Source organism: Nelumbo lutea, chromosome 4 (assembly GCF_056320005.1).
Source record: "Nelumbo lutea isolate HS-2025 chromosome 4, American lotus-T2T, whole genome shotgun sequence".
In the NCBI taxonomy this organism is placed as follows: Eukaryota; Viridiplantae; Streptophyta; class Magnoliopsida; order Proteales; family Nelumbonaceae; genus Nelumbo; species Nelumbo lutea.
The window spans coordinates 21,864-38,068 of record NC_142687.1 but is presented as its reverse complement, the minus strand read 5'-3'; the positions used below and the strand labels follow the sequence as shown (position 1 = coordinate 38,068).

Genomic DNA, 16,205 nt, shown 5'->3' with positions numbered 1-16,205 from the left:
CAGGTTGATGCTTAACTGCATAAACCCATTGATATCTAACCACCTTTCTACTAAGAGGTAGAGGAGTGAGATCCCATGTCTTATTGGAGTGAAGAGCACAAATCCTTATCCATCAACTCGTTGTAGTAAGGAGAGACAAGGGCTTCTTGTAGAGATTGAGGAATTGACACAGAAGAAAGAAGAGACAAATTGTTGATGTGAAGGAGACAAACAAGTGAAAGAGGCATACTGGGAAATGGGCTGCTGAGCACTACACTTGCCTTTCCGAAGTGCAATAGGAAAGTCTAACTCAGATGGATTTATTAATGGTGAAGGTAACAATGGCCGAGGAGAAGCCAGAGTTGGTGTAAAAATTCTCAATGGTCCCGGAGTAAACACTTTGTGAATTAGTGGGTGTGTAGGTGCTTGCACAATGGAAGTTGGTAGGGAGACCTCTATGGGAGCAAGGAGAGGAATAGATGGAGGCAAAAGAGACTCAATTGTAGAGAAGGAGGGAACATTTTCAAAGAAAGACATACTCGGAAGAATGAAGGGTCAACGAAGAGTAGGACTATAACACATGTATCCCTTCTAAGTATGAAAATACCCCAAAAAAAACACTTGTGAGCACGAAAATCAAGCTTTTGCATCTTGGGACCAAGATGATGAGAAGATACATCCAAAAACACGAGGCTGAAGCAAAAAAGGAGGGAGAGATGGAAACAAAAGAGAAAAAGGGGACCCACCATTGAGAACTACAGAGGGCCTATGATTAATAAGGAAGCATGACGAAAGAATAATATCACTCCAATAAATTTTGGGAACAGTGTAGTGATTTAAATGGGACGAGCCTAGGCGCATAATGTTTAACATCACATTAGCTATTTGAAGTAATGCAATTGGGAGAAGAATAAAGAGATTGAGAGTTTTACATTCTTGAATATGTTTTATATGCTATGTTTGATTTTATTTTTAAAGTTTCATTTAAATATGTTTTACATTTTATGTTATGTATCTTAATTTGAGTTAATAGGTTTTTTAAAACTTTTATATTAAAATATAAGTTTATATTTTTAACTAATATTATGTTTAGTATTTTTTTTGCCTTTTCAATTATCAAAAAATATCTTTTTTTTTTTCTTTTTTTGTCTCCTTTTTTTTGAATTTTTAGCATTTTTTTGCATTTTTTTTGTCTTGCTTCGAAAAAGGCATGTGCCTTGCCTTGTGCCTTGCACCTCGGGTGCAAAATGCTCATTGCACTTTTTTTGTGCCTTGCACTTTTAAAACACTGGGACAAAATTTGAATGAGAAGGGCCCGAGTAGTATTGAGTAAATGCCTATTTTTCCATTCAGCCACACCATTCTGTTGAACGGTGAGAGAGAGAGAGAGAGAGAGAAAGAGATATCCCAAGGAATAATTCTAAGCCCAAAGGTCCTAGACTCACTTTTAGGGTTTATAGAATCACTTTATACAGCAAACTTGCAAAAGAGCTTTCAATAAATCTTCAGTCGTTAGCTTCAAAAGGAAGAGAATACATCTCTTTATAGAGTGACTTGCGTGGCCCAAAATACTATTCATTATAATTACAAAAAATGCTACTCCTAAACTGGAGGAACAAGATATTATGGCCCAGGCCCACATGATACTGCTCAAAATGATGAAAATGTCCTTGATCAAAACCATGAAAATGTCCTTGTGTTGGCCACCTTCTTACTAGAATGTCTTGTAATGTCACTGGCTAAAAAAAAGAAGAGAATGTCTTATAATGTTAGAGTGATCCCCATCAATGGGTCAACCAATCTGAATGGTTGGTTCAACTGTGGGCTGGAAATATTGCTACAACCTAAGTCTTTCTTAATTTTGATAGTTAGTCACATACATTGAACTCAAAAGAACCAATTTTTGTCATATGGTCCTGGATCCAGAAGTTCAACAATGCACTTAAATTGTTCAGCCTGAATGCATTAATCATTATCATCATCAGTGTCATATGGTCCTGGATCCAGAAGTTCAACCATGTATCCTGTGTCACCATTCCATTCTGTTGAAAGCCATATCTATTGTTAAATTATTGGTGCTTAAATTATTTCTTACTACTTCGATCCATGTCTTTTTTGGTTTACCCATACCCCTTCTAGATCTAGCCCCTTCAACTTGCGACGGATCACTTCTTCTTATGGGTGCTGTCAAAAGACTTCTATGCATTAATTATGAAAAAAATGGTCTTCTATGCATGCAACCAAACCATCTTAGTCTACTTTTATTTATTTATTTATTTTTTCATTTTCCCACTTGTTGGACCTATTCCTAGTTTTATTTGAATGACTTCATTTCTGACCCTATATCATCTTCTGCCAAGATTGGATGGTCATTCATTTCTTGGATCTACCTCATTTTCTCACTCGTTCATCTCAATATATGTATTTCTGCCACTCATGGGTGTTCAGCTTACTCGATTAAAATTTCATAGTAAAGAAAAATAAGAAAAACAAATAAATTTGGATTGTCTCTTAAAGCTTTTCTTTTATATAAAAATAAGCTTAATACAATAAATATTATAGGCCGTAACATAGATTTAAAATATGTACTTAAGTAGGTTTGATCAAGCCAACATTTTTAAGAACTAGGCAACCTAAAAACTATTTTGGCTTCTGATTCTAGTCTTTGATTGTCTGACTTTCTGTTTTGCCCCAAGTTTGACAACGTATATCACATGTTATTTTATAAGGCAATTGAACACTTTTAGGTCATTTACCATTGTTGTGGGGTGAAAAGCAAATATTTGTTGAGTAATGTTATCAAACAGGCTTTCCAATCTTCATATTCATCTTTTGTTTCCTAAAAGATCTTTTGCATTTTTGATATCTGAAATGTCTTTTTGGAAAGGCAAAACAAATACCATCCATGTTTTTCTTGTTTTAAGATTTTTAGTGAGTGTAGGGTTTCGGGGGTCAATGAGATAAAGCATAGCTGACTATGATTATATTTTGTAAAGAATACACCAGAAAATCTACAGAGAAGGGAATAAGATTTCCCAAAAGCAGGACAACTTTTACCATTTACTTTTCCACCATGATTGGCTTGCATCAAGAACTTACTTTTTATCACTTTTATTAGCATTAATGTTGGATATTTAAGTGCTGAGATTTGCAGCTGTAATCATTGTGGACAATATATTGTTAACTTCTATATCGTGTAAAAAATTTTTGGTACGTGGATTAAATTTTAAGTAGCTATTCACTTGCCATGTTTAAGATATGTGCCATGACAAGTCTTGATGGCACTCTGTCTGTTACTCCTATGACAGGTACTCTTGTATGCCATTGTTGCAATGGTACTTTTATTTCCCTTTGATATTTTTTATTTATCATCTCGCTACTACTTGTTGAGGACACTCTGGCGGATCTTTCTTCCATTACAGGTGAATAGCATTTTGGTAGTATTCTTGTACATGTAATTACATGCTAAAGATACATTACTGTATAATTATGTATTGTCAGAAATTCTAGAATAATGTGTTGTTGTAGGAAACTTTAAAATGTTTATTGGGTTTTGCTGGACGATGTTGATTTGATTTTCTTCTAAATATTATCATGGTGGAATGGATTGCCTGTACTGTTGGTTTCGGAGGAGAAGACATACAATAAGAAATAATAGAAAATTGCAGGTTAATTGGGTGGTCTTAAGAAAGAGTCAAATGTTGGTATTTTCTGGTTTTATCTTTGAAAGGTGATTCTAATGTCATTTGTCATCTTTCTTGATTGATACACAGATTTGTAGCTGTGTTTTAGAATAGATTGATCAGTGTTTTGAGTTCTTTAACTCAAAAGAATATTGGGAAACATTGGATGGCTATTTGTTTCTTGGTCATTGCTTGTTTTTTTGTGATAAATATATGTATAATGAGGAATTTTTCTGAAAGGACCTTGCTATCCATAGATTATCTCAAAGGGATTTGTTGTCCCCTTTTCTTGTATATTATTTATTTATAAGATTTTTCTGCACACAATATATTCAATTTATAGTGTTACTAACAAAAAGAAAAACAAAAATGAATTTATTGTGGGTTGTATCTGGCATTACTCATTCTAACCCAATATGGTGGATGATGCTGAATGCAGCCAATTTCATTTTCAGACTTTTTCTTGGCGGATATCCTAACATCCATGGCAAAGGTATGGATCTTGAATGCCAATTAAACCTTAGGAAATCTATTCCTCATAATCAATGAAATCTTATTTATTGATAAAAAAACCTTAGGAAATCTATGCGTATTGATTAAATTAATTGTGAATAGTTGAATTATCCACTTGAAAAATGGATGGTTGCATCGGAACCATCTAATTTTGTGTTAGTTGTCCTTTAGGCATTTATTTGAAATTTGCTAGTAACTTGCAAGAATCATGATACCATTTATTTATGCGTTTAGTTATTTACCTTTATTTTAGTTATTTTTTCTTTGAGTAGCTGTGAGATTGAGAGTTTGTTTGGTTAAGTGGAGGCTTTTATTGGTCATGGATAAATAAAACATACAACCAAGTTTTTGACTTTGAGAAGGTGCAAGAAATGGTCCAATGAATGTAGCAGGCATTTAAGGAAGCCATACAAAAGCAAATATGCGCTCCATTTAAAATGTATACCAACTTCGATTGGGTTCAGGTCTGGAACTTTCCAGATCTTTGTTAGTAATTATTAATGGCTTAGCGTATCTTGGCTGGTTTGATTGAGTGGTATTGTTATCAACGTTTTAATGAAATCTTTGAACGTAATGAATTTGTCTTCATTGTCTACTATCATGGCTTAATTGCAGTGTTGATGTACTAGTTGTAAACTTTAGCTTCTATTGTTTCTTGATATTGTTTGTAATTGTTAATTATGTGCAGGTATTTTCAGATTTGGAGCGTTCGGTTTGTCGGATGGTCCATAGACAGGTTAGCATTTTGATGTCAAAATTGGTTTTTGTGCATATTGATGTACCTAAGCCTTGACATATTAATATTTTACGAGTCTTTCCTGCTGTTTGGTCCAACAAAATCAAGTTAGATCTTTACTATTGCAGTTTTATTATATTGCTTTCAATGTGTTGGAGTCATCTTTCTTTTTTTTTTTTTTTTTTGGCCATTGTTATCCATTTATCTTTATCTTGAAGAGATATTCATATGAGATGCCTTGTGCATTGGATAAGTTAGGTTACTGCCTAACCTCTTGGAATGGACAAAAGCAGAGGCGAGAGAGTTGATTTGGACTCTGCTTGCATCAAGGACAGCTGTCTGCTTATGTCGCCTCCTCCTATAGACATACTTGGTCACAGTCATGCCACACATGAAAAGTTGGTCAGATGTATCTCTTGGAATAGGAGACTCTGTGAGGGATGAACTCCTAGCTGCGGCACAGGGGATGCAGATTGCTTATCAACTTGGAGTGCAGAACTTAATAATTGAAGGAGATTCCAAGGTGGTAGTAGGATGGTTGGCTGACCCGGGTACTGTCACTTGGGACTTTAAGGATATTTTAAAAAAGGTTAAATGGCTTTTGAGGGATATGACAGTTGGATTTCAGTGGGTGTGTAGATCGGCTAATGCCTTGGCTGATTATCTTGCTAAACAAGGGGATACTCAGGTTTCCTTGTATTCAGCTTCTCTGTAATTTTTGTTGTCCTTTGTTTTCTTTATTAACTCAAGGGTTAGTGGTATCGTCCATCTCCCCTCTTTGGCTATGAATTAATAAATCTTACAATTCAGGCCTTCTACATCAACCTACAATTTAAGTTTTTCTCTCCAGATTGAAGGGTTCTCTCAAGGTCTCCTTAACCCTACACTCAGTTTCTGGTTTGGAGTTTTTAAGGACTGCCTCAATCAGCATAAGATACCTCCTTGTTCTTGAAGAAGACACCTGATGTGTTGGTAAATCACAGATTTCTCTCAATCATCTGACTCGATCAACCTATGACACTAGATCTGATGTCGTCCTAGGATTATTGAGTCTAACAGTTCTACTCCTAAGACTATTATGAGTCTAACAGTTTGACTCCTAAGACTATTATGAGTTTAGAGTATAAATATGTATGGACGTTTTACACAAAAGGCAATGAAGTTTTTGAGTTTTCTTCAGCTTATGCTAGCTATGGTGAGTTATTCCCATGCCCTAGAGTGATTCTAGGTATTTTCTCTCTTCTTTTTCTCCCTATTTTCTCTCTTATTCCTTCAAGAAGTCATTACAGCCATCAACAGCCATAAAATTCTAATCCAAGAAAACCATTCAACATTCTAAGGACTAGAACTGAGCTGGTCCTACATCACATGGCCATCACCAGGAAGAAAATGAAGTAGAGAAAGCTAGGCTTTCTGTTGTGCAGAAGATACTAGAAGCTATTAAGGGTCTTCTTGATGAGCAACTTATTTCTACATGGCTTGGGGGAATTCATGAGTTCTTGGTTAAATGGCAAGGGAAACCAAAGATCATTGTTGTAGACTTCAAAAGTTTGATGCTCAACTTTATGAGAGATATCAAGAGTTCTACTCACTGGAGCCGAGTTTTCTCAAGCTGGGGAGGATTTATGCCAAAGCATTTGGCAGGCTGAAAGTTTACAGCAACAAGAAGAAAAGAAACTCAAACCGTACCACAACTCAAGCCCACCACCAAGAGTAATCTCATATTTAGACCCATACAGATATACCTTTATCCATATCCAAACCCATGCTTGTTACCTGTACTCATTTTCCATATCCACATCCTTGTTTTTGCTCATATCTATACCTAAAATCCATGTCCATGGCCAGCCAACACAATAATTGGAGCATGAATTGTGAATTAATGCAAGTTTAATGAATCTTGGTCGAGTTTCTTAGAATTAAAGATAGCACATTGAAGGTCACCAATTATCTTGATGATTGGAGTTCTTTTTGGAATTAAAGATTGCATATAGAAGGTCAACATTCATCTTGAAGTTTGGGAGTTTCTAAGAATTAAATAAGGCATATGGAAGGTCAACAAGTTGAGTTTTTCCTTGAGCATTTGTGCTTTGGTGGTATGACTCCATTTTCTTAGAGGTGTGACTCCAATCTAGAACTAGAGTTCTAAGGTGAGATGTGAAAGACTCTAATTCACGGCTGTGTGCCTCAGCCCACTATTCTCTTTCTCAACATCCTATCACATATCCTTCATTCTCAAGCTGCATACTGGGGTTTTCAGCTGTGCTGTATCACTGGGTATATAAGGGTTACAACAACCCCGCCGGTAATTGAGTGTTATGATAATAAGGTGCCTGTCTAGTTGCCTAGGCAACAAAAATCACAAGGCAGGGACTTCAATGCAATATTATTATTGTGGTACATATTATTATTATGTTGGTACTAATTCCTATTAGGGGCCCTTGCTTGGTGTAATGGTAAAATCTTGGACTGGCAATTTTGAGACTACAGATCTGAGTCTTAGAGCAGTCACTTTGTGCAAAAATAGAAAAAAAAATGCCTGAGGTTAGGATGCCTCAAAAAACAACAGAGGCTTCCCACATTCCCACATAGAGTTGCAGGATGCCTCAAAAACAAGACAAAGTACAATTGAGCCCAAAAAGTCCAATTCTTTTGCACCCCTTTCTTACCTAAGTAATCTACTACCCCATTTGCTGATCTGCTTTCCCAATGACAAGCAATTGGCATACTTGTTGTTAACCACTTGAATCTTCACAACGCCCCCGTAAAAGGACCAAGCCACCACCCACCATTGTCAGATCCCTTAGCCACACGATTACCAGCTTAGTGTCACCTTCAATTAATATCAAAACCCTGTTCTCTAGCAAGCTCTGCTCCCTTTAAGACTCTGTGGACTTCTGCATTAACAGCATCCCCCACTCCATTTGCTGATCTCCTTTCCCAATGACAAGCAATTGCCATACTTGTTGTTAATCACTTGAATTTCACAACACCCCCGTAAAAGGACCAAGCCACCACCCGCCATTGTCGGATCCCTTAGCCACATGATTACCAGCTTACTGTCACCTTCAATTAATATCAAAACCCAGTCCTCTAGCAAGCTCTGCTCCCTTTAAGATTCTGTGGACTTCTGCATTAACAACATCCCCCACTCCAATGGGGCCTGAGAATAAAGCGAGAATTTGACCTTCTACATTTCTAAACACCTCCTCAGGACCGGAGGGCCCAAATTACCTAGGCTGCTTCCATCAAAGTTTAACTTGATGAAACCTTCTTCGGGGGGTGTCCAAGCTACTACAGGCTTATCCTTGATGGTGGAGCTTTTTGTAACCCCGTCCCAATTCCTCATAAGTCATCAAAGGAAAATTGTGAAAACAAATATGAGGTTAGAACTCGGTTTATAGTCCTATACACTCACAGACCACATCCTCATCTCCCTCCTTGTCAGTAAAGATTGTAGCATTTCTTTCCTCCCAAACTGTCCACACTAGAGCTGCCCTAGCACACCTCCACATGACTTACCTCTTCTCTTAGGCCATCTGAAGGTTGTAGGGTCAAATAGATTACCAATCTATAGAGGCTCAGTCCACTTGCAACCAAGGAAACTAAAAGGCTTTTCTGAAGACCTACAACAAAAGGGTAGGAGATTAGCAAGTGGTAGCAACTTTCCCCATTAGCTTTGCAAAGTATATAGCAATTTAGGTAAATACCAAGTCCATGTCTTTTCTTTTGTATTAGGTCCAAAGTGTTTGACTTTCCCCAAGAGACTTCCCAACAAAAAGCTCTCACCTTTATGGGAATGGGTTGAGACCAAATTTCCTTATAATGAAAAGATAAAGGGTTAGGGTCAGAGCACAAGGAGGGAAAAAAAGAAGTGCAAAAGAAAAGGCCCAAGGGTTTAGGAGTCCAGATACGAACATTGGGTTTAGAGAACAAACAAGTCCAAGGGTTTTAAGGAGTAGAGCAATCTGGTCAAGCTCAATGTCCCTCAGGTCTCTCTTGAAGCGCAAATTACAATTGAAGCCAGAAGACTAGAGAAGGAGGCAAACCTTTGAATAAGCTCATCTTTAAAAAGAGAAATAGAATACAATGAAGGAAATTGCTCCTTAAGGGTGGAGTTACCAATCCAAATGTCTTCCCAGAACAGAACCTCGTCTCCAATGCACACATCATACCTGATAAAATTTAGGAACTGTGACAAAACACCACTTGTAGTCTTCTAAGGAGAGTTCAAAGTGGCCTGCCTAGATAGACTAGCATCCCAACCATTGTCCGCGTGTCCATGAATACTTCCAACCACCTTATTCCGAAGCCTCTCCCTGTCTAGAGGCCATCTCCTCAACCACTTTCCTAGTAGAGCTAAATTCTTCTCCCCTAAATTATCTATGTCCAAACCCCCTTGCTCCTTATAAATTACATCCCACCAACCAAATGGTCTTTTCTTCCTTCCCCAGACTTCCACAAAAAATCTCTCATAATCTTATCTAACTTCGATAGCTCTCTATAAAATCCTAAACACCGAAAGGAAGTAAACTGGCAAATTTGCTAATGTGGCGTTAATCAACATTATTCTACTCCCAAGAGAAATGTATTTTTTCTTCCACGTTGCCAATTTCTTTGCATAGTTTTCTACAACTAGGTTCCAAAACATTCCTTCCCATGGATTATCTCCTAAGGGCATACCTAGGTGCCTCAAAGGCTAATTAGTAGTTGGACAACCTAGATCCTTCACTACTTCCACCAGCTTCTCATCCCTCAGATTTAACCCTACTACGCAGCTCTTGTCAAAATTGATTATCATCTTAGAAATAAGCTCAAATAATTTTATTACCCACCTCAAATTCCAAGTCTTCTGTGAGTCCCCATTCTCACAAAAGATTATTGTATCATCTGTGAATTTTAACTGTGTGACCACAATGAGCTCCAAGCCCTTCTAGTCTATCAGCTCTCATAATAAGCCTATTGAACATCTCAGCTATCATGGTAAATAAGAAAGGAGAAAGGGGGTTCCCTTGTCTCAAACCTTTAGTAGCACTGAATAGTGACAAGTTTTCAAACACCCCTCAATCCAACCACACCATTTCTCTCCAAACCCATAATTCCTCAAAATTTCCAAGAGAAATGATCACTCAACCATATCATAAGCTTGCAAAAAAAAAAAAAACATATCATAGGCTTTCTCCAAATCCAATTTACATACAATACCTTTCTCTTTCCTTCTCTTAAAATCCTCCACACATTTATTGGCTATTAATATTTGATCAGTAATCTGCCTTCCTTGAACAAGTGCCCCCTCGATTGGCTTATCAAATTGGGTAGGACCAATTTTAACCTCAATGATTATAGATACTAGTCACTAGATTGATGGGTCTGAATTTCTCAGTTGAATTGCCTCACCCTTCTTCAGTATTAGAACTAGAAAGGTGGAGTTAATCCCAGGACTGATAAAGTGTTCCTTAGCCAACTCCTCAAAGACTGCCCATAAATCCTCATTGATAATCTCCCAACGATTCTAAAAAAATGCCATAGTGAAGCCATTTGGTCTTTGAGATTTAGATCTATCCATTGAAGACATTGCCCCCTTAATTTCTTCCACATCAAAGTTTCTTTCTAACATTCTTGCCACTCTAGAGTCCAGTCTTGGCCATTTCAGTCCTTCCACCCTAAATTCAGCATTCTCCTGCCTTCTATAGACTGTTTTGTAATGATTCACAAATCCTTGGGCAATCTCTTCTTGGTCAATCACCATTCCCTTCTAATTTTTCTTTTTATCGCATTGGCTATTGCATGGAAAAACTTAGTGTTGCCATCCCCCTCCTTAATCCACTGATATCTCGATTTTTGCCTCCAACAAATCTCTATCCTAAGTAGAATTTTTTCCAACTCCTTTAGAGGTCATCTTAAAATCCCGTCCTCCTCTCTTAACAAACCTTCACTTTCCTCATCGTCCAACTGCTCAATTTGGAACACCACTTCTAATTTCCTTTCCTCCACTCTTCCAAAATGCCTTTTATTCCATTATCTTATTTTGCACTTTAGTCTTTGTATCGTCCTATGGAACTTAACTCCTTTCCACAAGACATCCCCCACTTCGTCAATTGACCATTCCTCCACCTTGTTCATAAATTCTAGGTGTGTGAGCCACATATTTTTAAATCAAAATGGTTTGGGGCATCTATAAAGTCCTTAGTTCTAATACTAATCGGGCAATGATCTGAAGTAACTCTTGGCAAGGCCCTTGCCATCAACCCTACCTAATGGTCTTCCCACTTGGGATTGAAAAGGGACCTGTCCAACTTGGAGCAAATAGGGTGGCTTCACCTTCACTTCCCCTCAAAATCCTCCCTTATCCAGCTTTAGATAATGGTTGGACCTGGAAAGTACCTGTTACAGGCACAAAAAACTTATCAGTAACCTTAAAATTATTAACAAGTGTACCTGGAGACAGAGGATCAACAAGAAACACAGGGGCCAGAGTATGTGGACTGACATTCAACCCATAAGTATCAAACTCCAAGGGAATGGGGTTGGGTTGAAGTGGCTGCAGGTGAAGCGTTTGGTCGTTGTTAGAAGAAAAATCCCTTTGGTGTAACTCCAATTTTCTCAGGAGGGTAGTTGGAAACCACTAAATGGACACCCTACGAATGTGAAGGAGAAGGTGCTGAAGAGGTTTCTAACTCCGACTTGGTCTCTTCTTCATTAAGTAAGTAATCTCCTTCCAAATCACCAAACTCATCGTCTGGAGGTTTCTTCTTGTTGCTAGGGTTCCTTCTTTCAAGCAAGCCCTTCCTAACAGCCAGTGTAAGCACCCATAGAAGTGAGCTCTCCCATTTGGTGGTCTTGGACTGTAACGAACATCGTGTGAGGGGCAATGATTTAAGTTGCTCGAAAGGCCCAACCCATTTGGATTTTCTTTGGTTCCCTTTGAGACATCTGTGTGACCTTTTAAGTTGTCACATGCTCCATTCCTTTTGTAATTTGATGGGCCCAGCCCACTTGAATCCACCTTGCACCCTTGGATGGCCTCACCCTCCTTCACCTCATTTAGAATTCGACCTAGCCCACTTTCTAGTGGCTGGGCTATTAGACAGTTTTGTATGCCCTTAGCTTCAATCAAGATGATGTACTTTATGAGTTTATTGTAAATGAATAAAAGTGCATATTTGATTCATGTTCCCTTGGTATGTTTCTGTGTAATTCCCTTAAATTGGACACTTAATGAGACTCGTGTTAGTTTAGAATGTTCACAGCCAGTGGGTCGGTCTGGGGAGACCTATCCTAACAAGGCTGACACTGTGGTGCCACCAAGTTGGTTGGGGTGGCCTGTCTCAGCTGCTAGGGTGAGACCCTAGGCACATACAGTGTAGGATTAATTGGATCTTTGAATTGGACCAGATTTCCAATATTGCCCTGTACCTTGGAGATTGATGGGCAAAACTGAAAAGTTACACCCAACCCCTAGACTCGATTATGATACTGCACTGGGTGTCGGATTAGGCTGTCTTTGATGTACCATTCAGTGAGATCCTTAGCGGGGGTCAAAACCTGGGTATGTTGGGACAGTCTGAGAATTCATCTGAGTGGGTGATCATAGTGACAGGATCAACCTCTTTGTCAGACAAAGGTAATGATCGGGGATGCACTCTCACTGATGGAAACCAAGACTGCCGGCAGCCGATTTCAATTGTTGAGATTTGTTTTGCAAAATATATTTTATATGATATAAAAGTATATACATATTATGGTTTCTAAAAGGTTTGCAAAAGGTTTTAATTCCCGGGATCCATAGAAGAGATAGTGCAACACTGTTCCTTGCAGTCGAGGGAGAGGTCTCCTCTTGTCGGGCAGTGTATGATCATTATGGGCTGAGAGGTTAAGTGTAAGACCATTGAGGATAATACCTGATGGGCTAATCTTGCATCTGCCCACAGTCCCTGGGTGTTATAAGGTGGCTTGGCTCAGGGACCACTTAGGGTAAGTGTTGGGCCCATAGAGCCCATGAGATGGGTTTCAGGGGGTGCGCTGTTCTTAACAGTGTATTCGGCCAGGCCTTGTAACAAAGGCTGGGCCGAACCCATGTGGCTGATGTGTAGATCAATGTTTGGGTCCCACGCCATACAAGGAAGCCCAACTGGGTAGCAGTTTGGAAGGCTAAGTGAGTACATAACCTTAAATGGGCCTTAAGCCCATTTCGAACTGGGCTGATTTGATCAGTCAATTAAAAATGGACGAATTCTGAGATGGATCAGCTGATAGGATTGGGCCCAGACCCTATCCACTTAGAGAGTCCAAGATCTAAATAAGATTTAGATCTGGAAGCCTCCTAATTAGATTAGGAGATGGCTGATCTGATTTGCAGATAAGACAAGGGTTATCTCTTATCACTTAAAGGGACTTCTAACCCAAATATGATTTGGATTAGCAACTCCTAATGGGATTAGGAGCTGATCCCTTTAAGATTATAAAAGGAGGAGGGGGCGGCAGCCTTTTGACATGCAACCAACACATTCTTGTCTTCAGAGCTGAAATCACAAGAAGAGAGAATTCTGCACCCTGCAAATACTCTCTTGCCGCCTCCTTTCTGCAGCCGCCGCCTACAGTAGTTCGATCTCCAGTTCTTGGGAGAAATCAAGATTTGATCTTGATACCAATCTTTTGGAGAAAAGATTGGTTGGAGTTGTATTCACAAGCCATCCAATTGATTCTTGCGAAGGGTCAAGTTCTTTTGGAAGAACACTGCTGATTCTGCTCCACCCTGCATTGCGCCATCTTCAGTGGGAGCAGATTTTGGATCCTTCCTTGGGCGTGAACACCTCCTTTGGGAGATACTACTTCTCCGTATCAGGTATAATCCCTCCCTACTCCTTTTGGTTCAGACCTGGTTCAGTTTATGGTTCAAGAGTGATCCTTGAAAATATGATTTTCTAAATCCCAGTTGAAGGGAGAGAAAAATTTTTGAAATTCGCCCATTTATTCCGCAATCTTTGGGCGTCCATATGATGGATATCCTATCCCTTCATGGGCCTCTATTGCTTTGTGCCCATTCGATCACCCCACTAAAGGAACGACCTCAGTTGGTCCACTACCATTCTTTCCAAGATTCGAAAGGGCCCCTTCTCTTCTTGTACCCACATGACCCACTACCAAATTAGAAGCCCTGATAATTTGATTGTTTAGGCTCGGCTTTTGTCCAACCCGTCCTCTTAGATCGTGTACATTCTTATTCGGTAACACCTGTTGACCACTTTACTAGGCTGTCATCTATCAAAGCCTGGGCATAAGACTAGTCACATGCTATATCTTCCTTTCCTCCCATTCGATCCAAACTGGGTTTTGACTTCTTTCCTTTTAAATTCTCTTCTGCAAGACTTTCCTTATACATGAATGCCTCGACAACATTTGAACGGGCCAATCCATTGAGTCCACCTACCCAATCTTCAACCTTCTCATCTTCTTCCCTCCTACCTTTATGCCACAAAGAAGATTCAATGGCCATCACCATCCACACAGAGTAAAATGCTCTGTAGAGAACACTGATATGGGCCCCACAGCAGTGGTCCTCACTGTGTTCGTAGGACAGCATGTGTAGTTATTTGTTTCAGCTATAGTAGTGTTAGTTTGGGTCAGTTTGTTAATTCAGTTGATATTTATTTCAGTTTTTATTTACTTTATTTATCATGTAAGTACTAAGGGCAGATCTGTCCTTTCCATTATGTACTGAACATAACCTATAAATAATAAAAGAGTGGCGGCGACAGATCTGTTAGAATCTATCCCTCCTTTCAACCCCTTGTGTTCTCCTGTTTCTCTTCTATTCCTTCTCCTTTCTCTCACTTTTCTTCTGTTTTGTAAACCTAAAACCTATTAGGATTCAAGACTGATTACAGTCTTGATCTTCTACTTGGTATCAGAGCCTATCTAGGGCTTCTCATGTGCGTCTAGTCCAGCCGACCACATGAGAACTAGCTAGAGTTGGAAGCTTATGAAGAAGTATTCGGCGACTGAATCTTGGAGATTATCAGGAGAGGTTCACAACAGTTGAGGACTTGCCGCGGCTTGCAGAGAGTTGGTAATCAGGAAGAAGCAGCGAAGGTTAGGGTTCAGGTAACCCTGGAAGGCAGTAAACCGAAATCCATAAGTAAGCCTTTTTTTATTTAGTTTTAGAGACTGCAATCAGTCGAGATAGGTTGGACCTATCTAGAAGGAGAAGGCCGAACTGTTTTAAGTTTGTTTCTAGGGTTTGACTGTTGGGCCGAAACCCCCCCTCTCAGAGGTGATCGGTTTTAGGGTTTCATATTGACCCTATGACAAGTCCCACTTGAGCGGACTGCTTGGAGAGTGCAGCTAAGCACTTATTTCAGACCTACGGTTGAAACCGTAATTCTGCTCTCGCAGCAGTGGGCCCCATAGTAGTGATTTCAGAAAATAGCATCTCAGATTGACAGGCTGCCTGATACTGTGCATGCCGATTGATTTTAGATCAGATTTGAGTTGATTTCTTACATATATTGTGATAGGCGATTGATTTAAGATCAGATTTGGGTTGGTTTCTGATAAGATTTGTGTTGGTTTTAGATCAAATTTCAGACCTGCTTGATTTTACTCTGTTTTCTGGTATAGTGGCTCTAACAGTTTGTAGCCACTGATTCTTGATCAAAGATGGAGTTTAAGGGTCAGGGAGAAAGTAGTTTTGGAAACAACAGTTATGGTAGTGTATCTGAAACCGGGTTTCAGATTACAACTATGAGATTTGATGGGTCAAATTACTTGGAGTGGGCTCAATCAGCCATGATGGCTATTGGAGGAAGAGGAAAACTGGGTTACCTCTTGGGAGATGTGAAAGAACCTTCCAAGGAGGACCCAACATACACCAAGTGGGTTCAAGAGAACTTGTTGGTATAGTCATGGATGTGTAATTCTATGCAGCCACATATCAACCGAAATTACTTGTGGGCAAAGACAACCAAAGAGATCTGAGATGTTGTGAAAGAAACCTATTCCCAACCCCCTAATGTTGCCAGAGCCTATGAACTGAAGTGTGAGGTGAACAACCTTAAACAAGGAGAGAAGCCAGTTTCTGTCTACTTCTCTACCTTGAAATCCTTGTGGCATGAGATTGACCATCTAGAGACCCTTGAGTGGGAGAGTCCCAAAGATGCACAGACTCACAGAAAGCAAGTCGAGACGAATAGGGTATTTGAGTTTTTGGCTGGTTTGAATTCAGAATATGACATTGTGCGACAACAGATATTGACAAGAGATAGTGTGACCCTTTCTCAAGCATACTTCCTGGT

General features: G+C 39.2%; 1 protein-coding gene across 40 annotated transcripts in view; it reads left to right on the top strand.

Moving 5' to 3' along the window:
• LOC148853270 (uncharacterized) overlaps positions 1 to 16,205 on the top strand; it is a 62,873-nt gene that overhangs the window by 31,021 nt on the left and 15,647 nt on the right. For 33 of the 40 annotated variants that reach the window (XM_088984581.1, XM_088984557.1, XM_088984566.1 and 30 more), the window contains 3 exons: positions 3,288 to 3,401; positions 4,102 to 4,155; positions 4,864 to 4,911. In XM_088984581.1, coding sequence (XP_088840707.1) covers positions 3,288 to 3,401; positions 4,102 to 4,155; positions 4,864 to 4,911 — 216 coding nt within the window. The remainder of the gene's footprint in view (positions 1 to 3,287; positions 3,402 to 4,101; positions 4,156 to 4,863; positions 4,912 to 16,205) is intronic. The other 7 variants (XM_088984592.1, XM_088984591.1, XM_088984560.1 and 4 more) reach the window with 1 other exon arrangement.